This window comes from Paroedura picta, chromosome 10 (genome assembly GCF_049243985.1).
Source record: "Paroedura picta isolate Pp20150507F chromosome 10, Ppicta_v3.0, whole genome shotgun sequence".
Lineage (NCBI taxonomy): Eukaryota > Metazoa > Chordata > Lepidosauria > Squamata > Gekkonidae > Paroedura > Paroedura picta.
The window spans coordinates 55,344,090-55,360,419 of record NC_135378.1 but is presented as its reverse complement, the minus strand read 5'-3'; the positions used below and the strand labels follow the sequence as shown (position 1 = coordinate 55,360,419).

Sequence of the window (16,330 nt, the reverse complement as noted above, 5' to 3'; positions counted from 1 at the left end):
TTGTAAAATACTGAAATACAAAACTCTAGCTTTATGGTCTAGGTTTAAATACATATTAATTGCACCTCAGTCATTAAAAAGCATGATCCATGGACAACCTAGTCTAAGTATGCATGTGGATGGTGCTTGGAATTTTCTCTTATCAATACATCTGTTACAAGGGTTTTTTGTACAATACTGGAAAAAAGGGAATTTTATCGATTTTAAACCTTAAGTAGCTTTCATTTAGCTTATACTGCTTCTATTAATAATTGTAATTTTTTTAAAATAAAAGAATGTCTTAAATGTGTATAATTTTCAAATATGGTTTACATTCCTCTCTTGGAGGACTCACCTGTTTACATAAATTAAGAATATGAAGGAAAAGATATAGTGCAAATGTAATATCAGTGTCTGTTTATAAACTAAAAAATGTAAGCACAAAATGAAGGGTTTAATGATGTGGATAAGGAGTGGAAGAAGTCATGTAAGTCCCAGTACCCCATGCAACCTGCGAGCTGGTTACTTTGGAACTTGTAGGGTTACTGTACAGATTGAAAAACAAAATAATGATATGTAACATTTTTCAACAGCATTTTAATCATATTACTATGCATATGCACACATCATTAATAAAAAATGAGTCCATGTGTAACAATGATGCTTTAAGTACAAAAGTGTCTGTCATTTTGTATTTTTTTATCCTGCTAAAGTAATGAAGGCTTTCTTTATGTGCATTCTTGTCAGAATAACCACACTATGTGACACTGTCTTAAAATGAATAAATCCAATTCTGCCATATTTGGTCTCCATTTTTGATGTATTTCGATTACTAGCTATCATGGATACGGCTCTGCTCCTCAGTGTTTGAATTAGCACTGTGATAATGGTTGGGAGAGAATAAACTGAAAATTTACTCTTTTCGAGGCAGAAGTTATGCTGGTTGGCACAGCTGGTACCGGGGTATTGATCTGCCATAAAACAGCTAGATTCAAGTCCAGTATACTTTAGACATCAATAAGATTTTTAGGGTATGACTTTTCAAGAGTCAAAGCTCTTGCATCTTATACAGGGAGGTTTGAGTCTTGAAAGTCTTGTTGGTCTTCACAGGGCTTGCAAAACTGCATTCTTCCATGAGGGCAGTCAGAAGCTATATCAGCCTCCCTCCACCTCTTTCTGGCTCCCTCTGTTTTAATGTCAACTCCAGTCTTAGGTAGCTGGCAGAGAAGGGATCTGATAACCATCTTCAAGTATAGAGAGGATGCCGTGTAGAGTAGCAATCCCCAACCTGTGGGCTGTGGACCACATGTGGCCCGTCAAATAATTGGAGGTGGGCCGCGAAGGACACCTTCTCCCCCCCCTGGCCCTTTACAACACACTTCGGGTGTCATTGTCTCCCATCACTCCCAGATGGGACTACCTTGTTGCAGAGAAACAAGCTCAGGGTTCCCATTGATTTGTCATTGTCATGAGTTAAAATTTCCATGAAAATAAAATGTTCCTTATGTTCATTGTTGTGGCGTGTCTGTATGTTATTTTGAAGGGATGTTTAAACATTACCATAGCGATCAGAGGGTAGAGGAGTAAACTACCCCCCCCCCACCAGGCCTCAATAAAATTGTCAAGCGTTGAGTGGTCCCCGGTGATTAAAAGGTTGGGGACCACTGGTGTAGAGGATGGAGCAGAGTTCTCTTTTGCCCTGGAGGGACAGACCAGAATAAATGGGATGAAATTCATTCAAAAGAAATTCCATCTAAACATCCGGAAGAAGTTCCTGACAGAGCGGTTTCTCAGTGGAACAGGCTTACTTGGGAGGTGGTGGGTTCTCCATTTTTCGAGATTTTTAAACAGAGGCTGGATAGCCATCTGATGGAGAAGCTGATTCTGTGAAGGTTCAAGGGGGTGGTAGGTTACAGTGGATGAGCGATAGGGTTGTGAGCATCCTGCATAGTGCAGAGGGTTGGACTAGATAACACAGGAGGTCCCTTCCAACTCTATGATTCTAAACTTTTTCAGAAAAATCTAAGGAGGAAAAGCAATGAAATTATCGTCAAGATGGGGTGCAAACTAGTTTATTTCCATAAACTAACTGAGTGATGTTGTAGAAAATACTCTTTAGTTACGTAATTTCATATAATAACGAGGCAGGTAAATTAATTGAGAAATGGATAACCTAGGATGATATGTTTATGTTTACAGCATCCATAGTATTCTCTCCCATAGGAGTACTTTTGGACTAAATCCAATTGGCATGTACTTTCTACATGTGATCTGTTTTTACACATTCTTGATCCAACAAATGAATCGGTGTGTGGAAGTCCATCTTCTGTATTAAAAGCCACGTTTCTGGATGAAGTGTTCTCTTAGTATATATCTGATATACATTTTAGCTCATATAACGGGGACCTGAAGTTCACATTTTGTCAGTGATAAGATTAGGTATATTGGCTATGCAAGAAGACACAAAGCCTACAAGCTATTCTGCTCATGAGAATCTGTAATATTTTATATGGTCTCTTTTAAAGAATGATAGACTTCTGAAGATTTTGACATTTTATAGCAAGTCACTCTTACATTAATTCTGATAAAATCCATTATCATAAAACTTAAGAAAATCTGATGTATGGAGGTGGTTTGGTTATCTCATCAGCTCCTAAATTTAGATCTGGAAATTGTACTGGAGAGTTAAAAATTCTATCCGTTTGACCTAGAAAAAAATATAGAGTTTATCATGAGCGCAATAGTTATTTCCTCCAAACCCTAAATATTTTCCTCAGGAATTGATCATGTATTTAATGAGTGACTGATAAAACAGTTATGGTTAATTTCAAAGTTGCAAAAACAGGCTACATACCATGTGACATGCAAACTAGTTCTGCAGTTTGTAGCTGATCTTCATTAGACTGGAGTCTTTCCTAAGAACAAGAACACAGGTATGGATAAGAATTATTGATGTCAGACTATAAATATGACCACAGGTTTCATAGAATTGTGCTTAACTAATGCCATTACAACCAAACACCAGACAGCTTTAGCCATGACTGAGTCATTGTCTACTTTCCAGACTACAGAGACCAGTTCCCCTGGAGAAAATGGTAGCTTTGGAGAGCTTTACATTCTCACTGAGCTTCTTTCCCTCTATTCCCCAGGAACTATTCCCAAGTCTCCAACAATTTCCCAAGCTGGAGTTGGCAACCCTAGTGGAAGTCCTATAGGGGAAAAAAGGGGGAAATGATCTCATAGAATCATCAACCTTACCCACAGCCTTACCTATATAAAGCTCAAGAGATGCATTATATTTTCTTTATCCCCCCCTCCCCAAATTGGAAAACTGACAGCACTGAGACCCATGGTTATTTAGTTTCAAGAATTCATTGCTTGTAGGTCACATGCTAACAACTTTTAGATGCTTACATGCCACATAGGGTGAAACCATATATTGTAAGCCTTGGCTAAATTAGCTAAAGCAGTGGTCCCCAATCCGCAGGCCGCGGCTCGGTGCCAGGCCGCAAAGGCCTTGGCGCTGGGCCGCAGCTCCTTCTTCCCTCCCCCCCCGAAGCGAGAAGCTCGCCGGGCCGCGAGCTAATCGGCCGCCAAAGCGGCCAATTAGCTCGCAGCCCAGCAAGCTTCTTGTTTCGGGAGGGGAGGGAAGAGAAGCTTGCCGAGCCGCAAGCTAATCGGTTCTGCTGGCGGCCCGGAGGGGCTGGGAGGGGGAGCCGTGGCCGCCGGCATGGCGGCGGCACAAACGTGCATGTGCGGACTGCCGCACACGCGCGTTTGCGCCCCTGCTGGGTGAAAACGCGCATGCGTGGCAGTCCGCACATGCGTGTTTGCGCTGGGGCTGCCGTGCATGCGCGGGGCCCCGGGCCACCCTCTCCCCCCACTCCGGAGCAGCGGTCCGCAGCGGCTGAAAGCTTGTGGACCGCTGAGCTAAAGAACTAAAACATTTGTAATCAAATTATCCAAAACAGGTGTGTTTTAGAAGCCCAAGAGGATTTTCAATGTAACCCATAATAATTTAACATATCAGGTTTTATAATACTGCTACTTACAAGTCCAGTAACGCTGTCAAAGCATGAACAAAATGGAAGGCTTCGGCAACTGACATAAATAATAATGAGCACAGTAACAGCACTAGAGAGAGATGCAATCAGCATTGTTACATTGGCTCCTTCCACAAGCCGATCAAGCACAAACACCTGGGAGTCAAAAACACAGGAAATTCATGAACATTGTTTTATATATGACATTTAATTCAACCTTAGACTTCCTGAATATTTGCAATGCTTCTAAAATGATAAGAACTGAAGTGTGAGAGTTTGTCAGAATATTTGGCACTCACCACAGCTGGATGATAAGAGGACACATCGTTGAATTCATATTTTTCACCATACTCTAATGTTATAGAGGCATAGACAACTACAATTAGAGTGGTGAAATAGGAAAATACTGAGGCAATTATCATTGCATTCACCTGTATGAAAGACAAGGAGTAGAGACATGAAAAGGGAAGAAAAAAACTGCGTTTTGGCTTAAGATAGTGCCAAAAAACCCCACAAAAAAACCCTCCAGAGCTGCTATGAATGCCACCATTATAAACTGCAGTAACAATACCAAGGCAGGCATTTTTCTCATACAACATCTGGAGTGTGGGCACAAAATCAGGCCAAAACTAAGACAAACTCAACTTTCAGTAGGGTCAGCATGTTTGGGAGACTGAACCTGGAACCTTCTTTCTGCTGAGCAGATGTTTTCCCACTAAGTCACAGCCAGTCACTCCCTGAATTATTTGTTCTCAGTAAAATATTCCATGTCTCTATCTATGTGACAGTTTACCCATATTAGATTATCAGGATGCCATTTTGTTAATGAGGGGTTCTGAGGCTGCGAGTCACACAGCAGTCAGGAGCAGACTTTGCAGTACGACAGTGTTTCCTACTAGCCACTTGCAATTACAGGGATTTCCCAGAAGGAAGAACTTGCCCCTGGCCTACCTAAATATGGCCTGATTTTTCATAGATGAAGGGAAGGCAGATCTTCATCCATCCAAACTGGTACATCGTCAGATACCTTTACTTTTATATACTGATGACGTGGTCATTCTGTCAAGAACTCCAATAGGGCTAAACAGAGCACTTAAGAAGCTTGCTTGATCTTGTGCCACAGAACCTCTTGAGTTAAATTATCAGTAAACAAAAGTAATTGCTTTTGGTAGGTGTCCTAAAATTCGGCAATAGAAATTAAGTGGCCACAAAATCAAACAGGTCACTAAATCTGAATATTTGAGAGTGGTTTTACAAGCTTCGGGAGACAGGGGTGCCCCTGCTGAGTATGTTGTTGAGCGCAGCCACAGGTCTCTTCTATCCTCCCATGGCATAGATTAAATACAAATTCTAAGGGACGACTTTCAGTCAACATTGTTAGTGGCCACTAGAAGCAAGATGAAGAGGTTGGGTTTTTCCTCACATTCTCTCCTTGAGAAGGGGTGTGAATCAGGTAAAACAAATGGTCAAATTGAGAGCGGAGGACATTGAGCGACAACTGGATATAGAAAGGTCTCCTGCCTTTCTATCCTCTGATGAATCCAAATACATTTTATGACCTGCTGCATACCTTTCATCCCTAGATATAGTCTCAGAAAAGCTTTTATGCTCGCTAGATGCTCTATTTACATTTGGCCATTTTGGAAAGTTGATATTAAAAAATTCCTTTTTTCTAAGAGATTTTGTCCATGAGAAAACAATTAGAAGCAGTAAAACATGTTTTATTACACTGCCCTTTCTATAGAAATATTCATCTCAGATTGATTGTCCTTGTGCTTATGAGGTTTCCTGGTTGCTGTGATTCAGTGTTGGTAAAATTGCTACTCAGTGATGAGAATCATCAGGTGTCTGCTACTACTACAAAGTTTTGCAATGCTGCATACAAAATCCATTGCCTTATGACGGGCTGATTCATTTGTAAATTAGGATTTGTTCTATTTCATCCTGTTCCTTAGAGCAGTGGTCCCCAAGCATTTAATCACCGGGGACCGCTCAACGTTTGACAATTTTTACTGAGGCCTGGGGGGGGGTGTCGTCTTTTGCCAAGGGACGTCACCTCCTGAGCCCCTGCTCCACTTGGTTTCCCACTGGTGCCCCTGACTTCCTGCCACCCGCTAGGAGGCGCTGTCAGCAGCATCTGCAAAGTGCCATGCCGAGGGGAGCCCCAGCCATGGCGTCCGTTGAAAAGCACCAAAGGCGAGCTGGCAGCAGAATGGCAGGGCAGCCCCCGAGGTAGCAGCTGGGGACGAGGCCCAGTACTGACTGATAAATGGATACGGTACCGGTTCCCGGACCGGAGGTTGGGGACCGCTGCCTTAAGAGTTTGTTTTTTGTTTTTCCTTTTATTGCCATTTTATCTGTTTTTTATGTATCTTGTTTTAACACTGTTCTGGTCTTATGACTGTTTAAATATTGTTTAAAGTGTTTAAAGTGAGAGCCAGTTTGGTCTAGTGGTTAGGAGTGCGGACTTCTAATCTGGCATGCCAGGTTCGATTCTGTGCTCCCCCACATGCATCCAGCTGGGTGACCTTGGGCTCGCCACGGTACTGATAAAGCTGTTCTGACCGAGCAGTGATATCAGGGCTCTCTCAGCCTCACCCACCCCACAGGGTGTCTGTTGTGGGGAGAGGAATGGGAAGGCGACTGTAAGCCACTTTGAGCCTCCTTCGGGTAGGGGAAAGCGGCATATAAGAACCAACTCTTCTTCTTCTTCCACTTAAATATCACTTAAATAAAGAACTAATGACCTAAAATGTAATTATATGAATAATAAACTGTTTATATATGAACGTGATGGTGGACTTCTCTCCCATTCTGTTAAATGAACACCAATAATTAATAGAATAAATCAAAAGTAAATAATAAAAACCTACCAGAAGTGGATTCTTTTTCTGAGAAGAAAACAAAGCCATGACTCCAGGAACTCCCATAATCTACAGAATAGGAGGTAGTGAAAAATGAGAGGGTGAAATAAAGAGTATTTTCCTTCAGTGGGGCCGAAGTCACCCAGCTGGTAGCATACAAAGGCAAAATCTGCTTCATAAGGATCAAAACTCATTCTAGACATCAAGGTTTTTCATGATCTTGGCCACATGGTGCTACAATAAGATTATGTGCTCAAACTTTGCAGTAGGACATAGAGAAGAGCATTCTGACACTACAGAGGGAGCAAAGGTTTTTTTCACCTGTCCACTCAAGAGCTGGGATTCGTAATCAATGCCACCTTTTGCTTTCTCTTTGTCTTAGTGGAAATCTGATTGCTGTATTAAACCTACCAGGGATGGTCTTCAGGTTAATTGCCACTGTATGGTGTTAAAGCATTTAGACGAGGCACTAAAATAGAAGTTATGTAATCCAACTCACTGCTTATAATAACAAAAGATAATGGGATTTGACAGCATGAGTAAAGGGTATTTGGATTAAATCATTGACCTGAAGTAAGCTATTGTCGTTACTTACTTATTCTTGGTGTTGTGTTTGCTTTCCAAAAAGAAACAAAGAAAAAGAAGTGCCATTACATAAATTTGTGCCAATCCCGCCACCCCTTTGCAGGTTCCCACTTGATTATTCCTGAGGCTCCATTCTCTTTTCATTTGACTGAGTTGTATGGGCCAGGATTTGGGAGAGCCCCCTCCCCCAAGAAGGACTGACACTCAGTACCTGTGAGCACTGTCAAAAAACACACCCTGCTTACTCTACTGCCATTCCCAGCTGCTTTTTTTTTGCTTGCTATGCTTTTGTTAGAGCTTCCACATTCCATACAAACAAAGCTGGTTTTAATAAGGATACATTTAAAATTAGTAGCAGAAGGAGGAGAGAATTTAACTAATATCATTAAAGCAACCCAATCTTCTGCTCCCCTGGTGGTAGAAAGTGCCATTAAGTCCCCATATTTTATGGGGACCCCATGGCGTTTTCAAGGCAAGAGGCATTCAGAGGTGGTTTGCAATTTCCTGCCTCCACATCACAACCCTGGTAATCCTTGGAAATCTCCCTTCCAAATACTAACCAGAGCCGACCCTGCTTAGTTTCTGAGATCGGACTAGTCTGGGTTCTACTTCGGCCTTAAAGAAACAGGACTAAGCGAAGAAGCCGTGCCATTTCAAATAGGCAGGATTCCAGAATGAATTACATTAATCCGAAACAGAGACCGGCAATATAGCAGCCAGGCCACATGCACGCTTTCACTTAATACTTTCCAGTAGGGTAGCCATATAAATCTCTTGCACCAAAAGCAAAAATTAGTCCTGTTGCGCCCAAAAGACGATCAGGCTAATTGTAGCAAGAAGTGCACTTCATCAAATGTATAAAGAGAAATATCAGTCCACAAATATTTAGAGGGGCAGGGAAAAGGGGAAAGAAAAAAAGCATTTTTTAATTATCAGTGCCATTCTAAGCAGAGATACACTGTTCTAAATCCACTGAAGTCCATGGGCTGAGAAGGGTGTGGTTCTGTTTAGGATTGCACTATAAATTGCTTCAATTAACAGTGTCAACATTCAAAATACAGAAATCTACAAATTATCATCCATTAACAATATGGGCACACATCCCCCCCCCCCCAGGAAACCCCTAGTGGGCTTTTTCTGTATTGAACATTTTAAAGATATCAATCATTTGCAACAGTTGCAGATAATCAGCTTGCTCATCTAGTATAGTTTTGCACAGAAGTGTCAAAGATTATACCTCTAACATTTTATAGCCCTTTAGTCCCCGTTCACCTCCCTCCGCCAGCCCAGTGTGGATGTCTGTCAGTTATTTCCTTAACCCACCCTTCATTAAACTTCAGGGTGGCATTCAACACCTGTGAAGCAGGAGAAAGTGATTTGCACACTATTGCTCAATAAGGTTTGTGGCTGAGTTTGGATTTGAACCCAAGTCTCCACAGGGTCCATCACTACAAGACAATAACTATCACGTGGACATATATACTATGTGTGTATATGCATCATGCATCTGATTAAGTGGGTTCATGCTACAATGGATCTGGGGATATTTAAGATGCCTTGAGACTCTTCTTTGTTTCTGCCAAACACTAGGTTCTTGCAGAGAGTAAATCCTGCGAAACGTTAATTGTGGTTCTGTAAGGAAGTGGAATCTTTAGAAACAGAAAACAGAAAAACAAACAACAAAACACAGCACAGATTTTTCTTGGGGAGGGGAGAGGTGGCAACTGAAATTTTCACTTTCAACGAACACGTTTGACATGATGTGTACTCTTAATAAAGATACTCAACATTACACCTTTTCACAATTTCGCAATTGCCTTTTTGTCTGCTAGACAAAAGATAAAAGGTTTTCAAAACAAAAACACACTCTTAATCTAATAAACACAAAGAAAGGTAGCTTTGAAATTACCACTCCAGCCCAGATGGGTATCCTTGTTTTACTCAGTGTTGATTCTCTTCTGAGAGCTCCATCTATTAATCCACTGATGACACACACTGTAGCAAAAGCTGTCTGTAACAGCCCCAACACAACCATGCTTTTCTGATTGAAGATGAAATATCTGTAGCGATCCATTCCAGCTCATCCAGATGTTACCAGGAACATTCAAATATGGCAAAAAGCAAGGGTCCCTTCAAAATATGCTGAAAGAAAGAAAGAAAGAAAGAAAGAAAGAAAGAAAGAAAGAAAGAAAGAAAGAAAGAAAGAAAGAAAGAAAGAAAGAAAGAAAGAAAGAAAGAAAGAAAATCAACATTCCAAACTGTTCACATGTCGTTCCATTAGGGTCTGTTAGAGTCCACAGGTGTCAACATTCAGAGTTGCTACATTTATGGAGGCCTACAAATTGATATCCACTCAAAATAAAAACAAAAACCTTTGATGGTTTAAAGAAAAATAATACATCAAATATTCTTTGATTCAGAATTGGATAAATGATGAACATATTGAAGTCCACATAGCACAAATCAGGCATGCTGAATTTCTATATGCTGCTTTGAGTCCCTTCAGGGGAAAAAGCAGCATACAGAAGTGCAAGTCGAAAAGTTTCCTAGTGATGGACAGAGAACTCAGGATCTCTGCCCCCACCTAGTCTAGCAGCAGAGATGTGCTTGTTGCTTGCTTTGCTTCTTTTTTCCAATCAGAAAAATTAGAAGCGATCTGTGTGTTGTTGAAAGGAGAACAATCCAGGAAGAGAGATCTCCTTGTTCACTTGTGCTGCTTTTTAAAATGGAAACATTCCATGTGTTTCATGGCTGCATCAGATGCACTTTGACCATGTGTACTTCATCAAATGTCAACAGATAAATTATCAATATTTTGTTGTCAATTTTACTTGATTTCTATGCAATAATTCAGGTAGAGTTGAAAATTGCAGCACATTTTTAAACTTGGAAAAGGTTGTTCCCTATATTAGGAAAACATTTAAAGGATTAATTTTAATGAAGAAATACAAGATTATAGCAAGTACATTTTTATTGTATATGATGATGATTTCAAGGCACCATCTATTTTCTAGACAACACACCACTCCTGTGTTAGAGAACCTATGAGCCAGTCTGGTGTATCGGTTAAGTATGTTGGACGAGGAAACTGGAGACCCAGATTCAAATGACCTTTGGCCATTCTGTCTCAGGGTTGTTTTTGTTGGTGTAAGCAGCTTGACAGGCTTGGATGTGGTGGGGGGCACTACATCACTCTTAGTGCCACTTGCCTTTTGGCTCTTCAGAGAATCACAGATCTCTACAGCAGGTCTCTCCAGTAGAAACAATGCCCTCATACTTCCATGTACATGAGGCTGGATTTAGTTTGCCACTTCTTAAGGGAATTAGTAATCTTTAGATTAGGCTTCTCTCTCTCCTTTCGATTGTAACCTGAATGCAAACGGAATCTACCTGAATAAACATTTGTTTTACTTTTGCGATATATTTCTTGGGAGTTTTATTACATGTAATATCAGGCTTTTGTGACTAGGCAAACTATGCTATATTAACTAACTATCCCAATAGTTATAAGAATATCGGGGCGGGGGGGGGGGGGGAGACAGACCATGTATACCACATGAGCTTCCCCAGGGGAGGGCATGGAGAAAAGTACACTTCATAATGTTCTAGGCTTTTGTATAACAAACGTATTAAATTAATATTTGTTTTATGTACCAGACACATCCCTGATCTTAAACCTGCTTCCAGATTCATGCTTTTACAACTGGAATGTTTGTATTCTTCAACTGAGGTATTAGTGAGAATTAGCTTAGGTGTGTCGACTCCATTTCAGTGTGAAAGCTAGTTCCTTGCGCAAGGCTATAATGAAATAACCATTAGGCTACCGGATGGAACCTACAATGTCCCTTGTAAACTAGTTAGCAGCAGTGATCTTTTTCACTCTGCCTCACCCGGACATGTGGTGGTCAGATGAAACATAGATGTCTTTACAGTTTGGTTTCACATAAGAGTTTGCATTGTAAACATAACTGACTTGAAAAATTAAGCCCAGCTGCAAACTGGCACAATTAAAACACATACACATACACACACAAACACCAGGTAAACATTGAGCCCAAACAATCCTAGGCTATTACTGAGTGTTAATGAGACAGAGGCATTTTGTACCTTTAGGTAAATCAGAAAGCATTAAAACTGGAAAGTGGCTGTAACCCTTGGAAAAGGCAGCTGCTGGCCTTTGCACCTGCCTAGCAGCTATGGCTGCGCGTTATTTCTGTTGGAGAAGGTGCAGGAAGAGTTCCTCTTGTGATTACAGGCAATCCCCTAAAACATTTTAACGGCTTCAACAGTATTTAGCAGGATTCAACAGACCTAGATCAAACATTTCCTAGAGAATGGAGAAGTTAGAAGTTGAAGTTAAAGGAAAGGAAACTTTCTGCACAGGACAAAAGAGAAAAGGGGTGAGGTACCTGCCTCCTAGAAGGAATCAGGTACATCATAAGAATACCGGGCTCCAGGGCAAATGTCCTGAAGCACAAGTTGACTCTGAGCTTTTCTGAGGAAAGTACCTTGCAGGCTGAGCTCCCTGTCTGTTGAGCAGGAAGGGAGCTGGAGGAGAGGGCACCAGGAGCACTTGGGAACACCACCCACCTCTAGCCACCAGAGGCATTCACTTACCTCAGCCACCCCTTCCTCCCTCTGGAAGGCAGACTTGAGAGAAACACCTGCCCCCCTTCCCCCTGAACTGGCTGTCCTGGCAAGGGTGAGTCAGCCAGAGCCCTGCTGTCCCCTCCAGCCTCCCATTCATTTCTCATTGTAGCCTGAACAAGGCTCGCCCCACCCAGCTGTTGTCTAAACCAACCCGCCCCTGTGCAAGCGCACCTTTCCTTGTTTCCTGGTTTTTAACCCATTGAGTGCCCCACAACATTAGCACCCACTTCCCTTTGCTTGTTATGCATCTCTCCTCCACCTGCCCAAGGGGCTTCTCTAGTAATCTCTAAAAATCAGGTCCCCTTGCAGAGATTAAATCCTTCAGGGGCTCTGCATTTAATTCAACAAAACACACCTGCTGAACAGCCTAAGAGGACTTTGGTCAGGCAACTTCTTCTTCCTTATAAAGCTGGTGTTTTGAAGCCACTGCCTGTCACCTTGCTGTCCTCTACAACTGCAGTGATCTGCTCCTTTTCGGAGAGCCATTTGGAAAGGAAAATCAAATGCCCAAGGGATGTGCCAGAGCATCAGTTTAGACTGGTTTCATGTATTTACTTCACTTATACCCTGCCATTCTCCCCAGTAAGACCAGCCAAAGTGGCTTTCATTGTTCTTCCCTCCCTCTTCCATTTTGTTCAGGCAACATCTGTGACAGGTAGGTTAACCTGGATGGGGGGCCTCAGCCTAATTCCACATTTGACCTTTGCATCACAGGGACTCTCCAGGGAAAAACACAGCTCTTTAGCCAATAGGAACTACTAGCATTTGTTGCATCACAGTCATTGCTTCTGCCTCCTTCCCTCCACCAGAAATTAACTCCTTAGACTGTGATAGTCTTTGGAGTCTCATTACGGAACCCTCACGGAACCCTCACGGAACCCTCACACAGCCTTTGATCTGAAGCCAACACAACACGTGATGACGGTTAGAAGAGAGGGAAACTGAAGGATAAGGTGCCTGGCTGAGAAGAGGACAAAGAAAGGGTAAGTTTTAAGAAGGGAGTCTTCTTTTTGAGGGGGATCACCATAAATTGGCTGCAACTTGCTGACTCTTTTTCTACCACCACTACAGGGTGATAGATTCTGTTAGTGCCAGCCCCTGTGGGAAAGAACAGAGAGTGCCACGGTTTGACAAAGAAATAAGGACAAATCAATAGGGGGCAAGGAGCAGGAAGTTGGGCTAACGTGACCAGATTTTAACATTGGTAAAGCGGGACACCATTGACCGGGAGGGGGGGGGTCTTGATTTAAAATTTGGTCTATATGGAGCAACAAAAATTTTCATAGAACACAAAAATAGTATTGTAATATATATATTTTACTTACAACATAAGTACAATTTTCCAGGTGCCCCCAGATGTTCCTCCAAAAGTGGGACAATCTGGTCACGTTAAGTTGGGCTGACCTATAGCCAGGCAGAATGCAATATAGCCAATCAGTTGCTCTGAGGCAGTTAATACCTAAATGCTCCATCGAATAACACCCATAGAATTTATGTTGTTTTATATCAGATCATTCGTTTCTCCTGGAGTTTGTTTCAGTGCTGAGATTGGTGGGATTCTAAAACTTCTGCTTAACAGGTCAGCAGAATATCTGAATACTTAACTTCTTTACATCTGATTGTCTAAATACCTAAACGTATGAGCAAGCTCTGGTTTGGGAAATTCCTGGAGAGATTGGGGGTGGAGTCTAGGGAGGTATAATGCCAGAGGGACCAACTTCCAAACCTGACAACCCCCCCCCCCGCCGCCGCCACTGGAGAATGGCACTTTTGTTGTCCAGAGACCAGTGGTGACTTCTGGAGACCTTCAGCCAGCACCTTGAGGATGGCAACTTGAATTAATACAGGATTGCTTATATTTGACATTTCTAGCCAGGGCTGGATTTAGAGGAAGAGAGGCCCCCCTAATTCCTGCCCTCCCTCACAACTAAAGATGGAAGAGTCAAGAGTGTTGTAGCAGAACACACATTTTAGAACCCAAACCAGCTGTGTTGCTAATAGAGAGGTAGAATCATAGAATCATAAAGTTGGAAGGGACCTCATGGGTCATCTAGTCCAACCCCCTGCACTATGCAGGACACTCTTAACCCTATCACTCATTCGCTGTAACCTGCCACCCCCTTGAACCTTCAAAGAATCAGCCTCTACGTCAGATGGCTATCCAGCCTCTGTTTTAAAAAGTCCAAAGATGGAGAACCCTCCACCTCCCGGGGAAGCCTGTTCCACTGAGAAACTGCTCTGTCAGGAACTTCTTCCAGATGTTTAGATGGAATTTCTTTTTAATTAATTTCATCATATTGTTCTGATCCATCCCTCTAAGGCAAGAGAGAATAACTCTGCTCCATCCTCTATATCAGTGGTCCCCAACCTTTTTCCAGCTGGGAACCGGTGGGGCAACTGCCCCGCCTGCGCAGCGCGCAAGCGCGCCCACACCCGCGCATGCGCACATGCACCATGCGCACCCGAAATGCGCGGCACTTTCGCGCATGTGCACATGCGGGGCCTGCCGCGCATGCGCGCTGAGCTGCGCGGCCCGGATTCCCTCTCCCCTCCTCCCGCAGTAAGAAGCTTTTTTACTGTGGGGGGGGCGGGGAGAGGGAGTTTTTTACCGCGGTGGGCGGGGAGTGGGAGCCGCGGCCCAGCGCCCTGGCCTTCGCGGCCTGGCATTGGGCCGCGGACCACAGGTTGGGGTCCACTGCTCTATATGGCAACTTTTTAAATACTTGAAGATGGTTATCAGATCCCTTCTCAGTCATCTTCCCTCCAGGCTAAACAGACCAAGCTCCCCCAGCCTTTCTTCATACGTCTTGATCACCAAATCCCTCACTATCTTTGTTGCCCTCCTCTGGATACACTGCCTACATCCCTCTTCAACTGGGGCGCCCAAAACTGAACTCAGTACTCCAAGTGAGGCCAAACCAGATCAGAGTAAAGGTGTTTTTCAAGAACATCTGAGATTGTATTCACTGAACCTGCACACTTAACAGGTTGTATATAGCATGTGTAAGAAAGGCCTATGACAGTGTCAAAAATATTATACACCTTGGCTGGAGGTCCCCTAGCCTTCAGCTTAGTTAGCCTAATGGTAAATCTGGCCCTGATTCTACCGCTTGGACAAGGAGAAAGGCACTGAAATGATCCAACCATGAAACTCTCTTTCAGATTTCCTCTATGAAATTGGAAGGGTCTGTGACTCAGATGAGCACTTATTGTTATTGTTACAGCTCTGAGTTATTATTATTAGATTTATTTCCTGCCACTCTCTACAGGCTCGTGGCGGGTAACAATAGTCTCAAAATCCCCCATTAAAACTCCCATTAAAAGACTATAAAAATACCCAACACGGCGGAAAATACCACTCCCCTACACGAACAAGGGCATTGGGGGATGAAGGGTGATGATGACTACTTCAACCCCCCCCCATTTACATATTGTGTAATATGGCATAAGGGCAGCCCCCCCCCGTCCTTTTTCCTTGAGCAATAAAACAAGGGGTGGGGGTGGGGGTGGGAGTTTGAGCCATCCAAGAGAGGATTAAAGTTGAAAGAGTTTCTCAGAGACAACCAAAGCCAAGTTTGTCTATAAGTCCTCCTGCCTCTGCCTTAGAAGAATTGCATACAATGTGTAGCCCTGCCCACAGTAGACCCACTGAATTGGAAGTAACAGGCTTTAGAAATGATACTCTGGGCCATTCTGCACAACCGGCAATGTAGCTAAATCTGAGCGCTATTGAAAAGCGCTGCAATCAATAGTGGCGGGGCTCGGTAATGCACACAGCCATTTTTCTCGGAGAAAAGGCTCTCCCACTAGCGCTGTTTTCGTGATGCACAAGTTTCCAGTCTCGCCGAAATCGCAACAAAGGAGGCGATATTTTTCTGCGCTTCCTCCCGCACCTGCCCGTCAATCAAACAGAACAGCCTATTAACTGTTGTGTTCATGCTTCCCTTTAAAAACTGTTTTTTAATAACCTGAACACACCTGTAGCAACAAATATTTGTTCATTCGATGTATCAGAAAGACCTTTTTCACTGGTGTGGGAGCTGGCGCTTAATCGTTTATATGCTCTTACAGTTTAACCCCCCCCCGGTGCAATTTCTGGCCGAAATTAGGGCAGTGTTGAACAGGGGGCTGTATTGTGCTTGGAAACTTTACAGACAATTGCTGGTGGAGGGATTTCAGCCAATATATTGCTATATTAAGAATGCACAT

The 16,330-nt window shown here is 42.8% G+C and overlaps 1 protein-coding gene across 4 annotated transcripts; it reads right to left on the bottom strand.

The window, feature by feature from the left end:
* Positions 1–561: 561 nt before the first annotated feature.
* LOC143819107 (uncharacterized) lies at positions 562–12,241 on the bottom strand. Of its 4 annotated transcripts, XM_077300254.1 has the most exons (8): positions 12,089–12,218; positions 11,579–11,798; positions 9,381–9,613; positions 6,896–6,955; positions 4,322–4,453; positions 4,032–4,178; positions 2,834–2,894; positions 562–2,686 (listed from the first exon to the last, which is right to left on the bottom strand). In XM_077300254.1, the coding sequence occupies exons 3-8, from the start codon at positions 9,543–9,545 to the stop codon at positions 2,586–2,588; spliced, it is 666 nt and encodes a 221-aa protein (XP_077156369.1). In that variant the 5' UTR covers positions 9,546–9,613; positions 11,579–11,798; positions 12,089–12,218; the 3' UTR covers positions 562–2,585. The 4 variants fall into 4 exon arrangements, with proteins under 4 accessions (XP_077156369.1, XP_077156366.1, XP_077156368.1 ...); XM_077300251.1 differs by lacking the exon at positions 11,579–11,798 and having other exon boundaries at positions 12,089–12,241; XM_077300253.1 differs by lacking the exons at positions 11,579–11,798; positions 12,089–12,218 and adding an exon at positions 11,980–12,076.
* Positions 12,242–16,330: the final 4,089 nt, after the last annotated feature.

Coding starts and splice junctions, on each gene's coding strand:
- LOC143819107 (XM_077300251.1), bottom strand. CDS start 9,545: ATGGATCGCTACAGATATTTCATCTTCAATCAGAAAAGCATGGTTGTG. Junction 6,956..9,380: donor TACCCATCTGGGCTGGAGTG/GTAATTTCAAAG, acceptor CCTATTCTGTAG/ATTATGGGAGTTCCTGGAGT. Junction 4,454..6,895: donor AGAAAAAGAATCCACTTCTG/GTAGGTTTTTAT, acceptor TCTTTCATACAG/GTGAATGCAATGATAATTGC.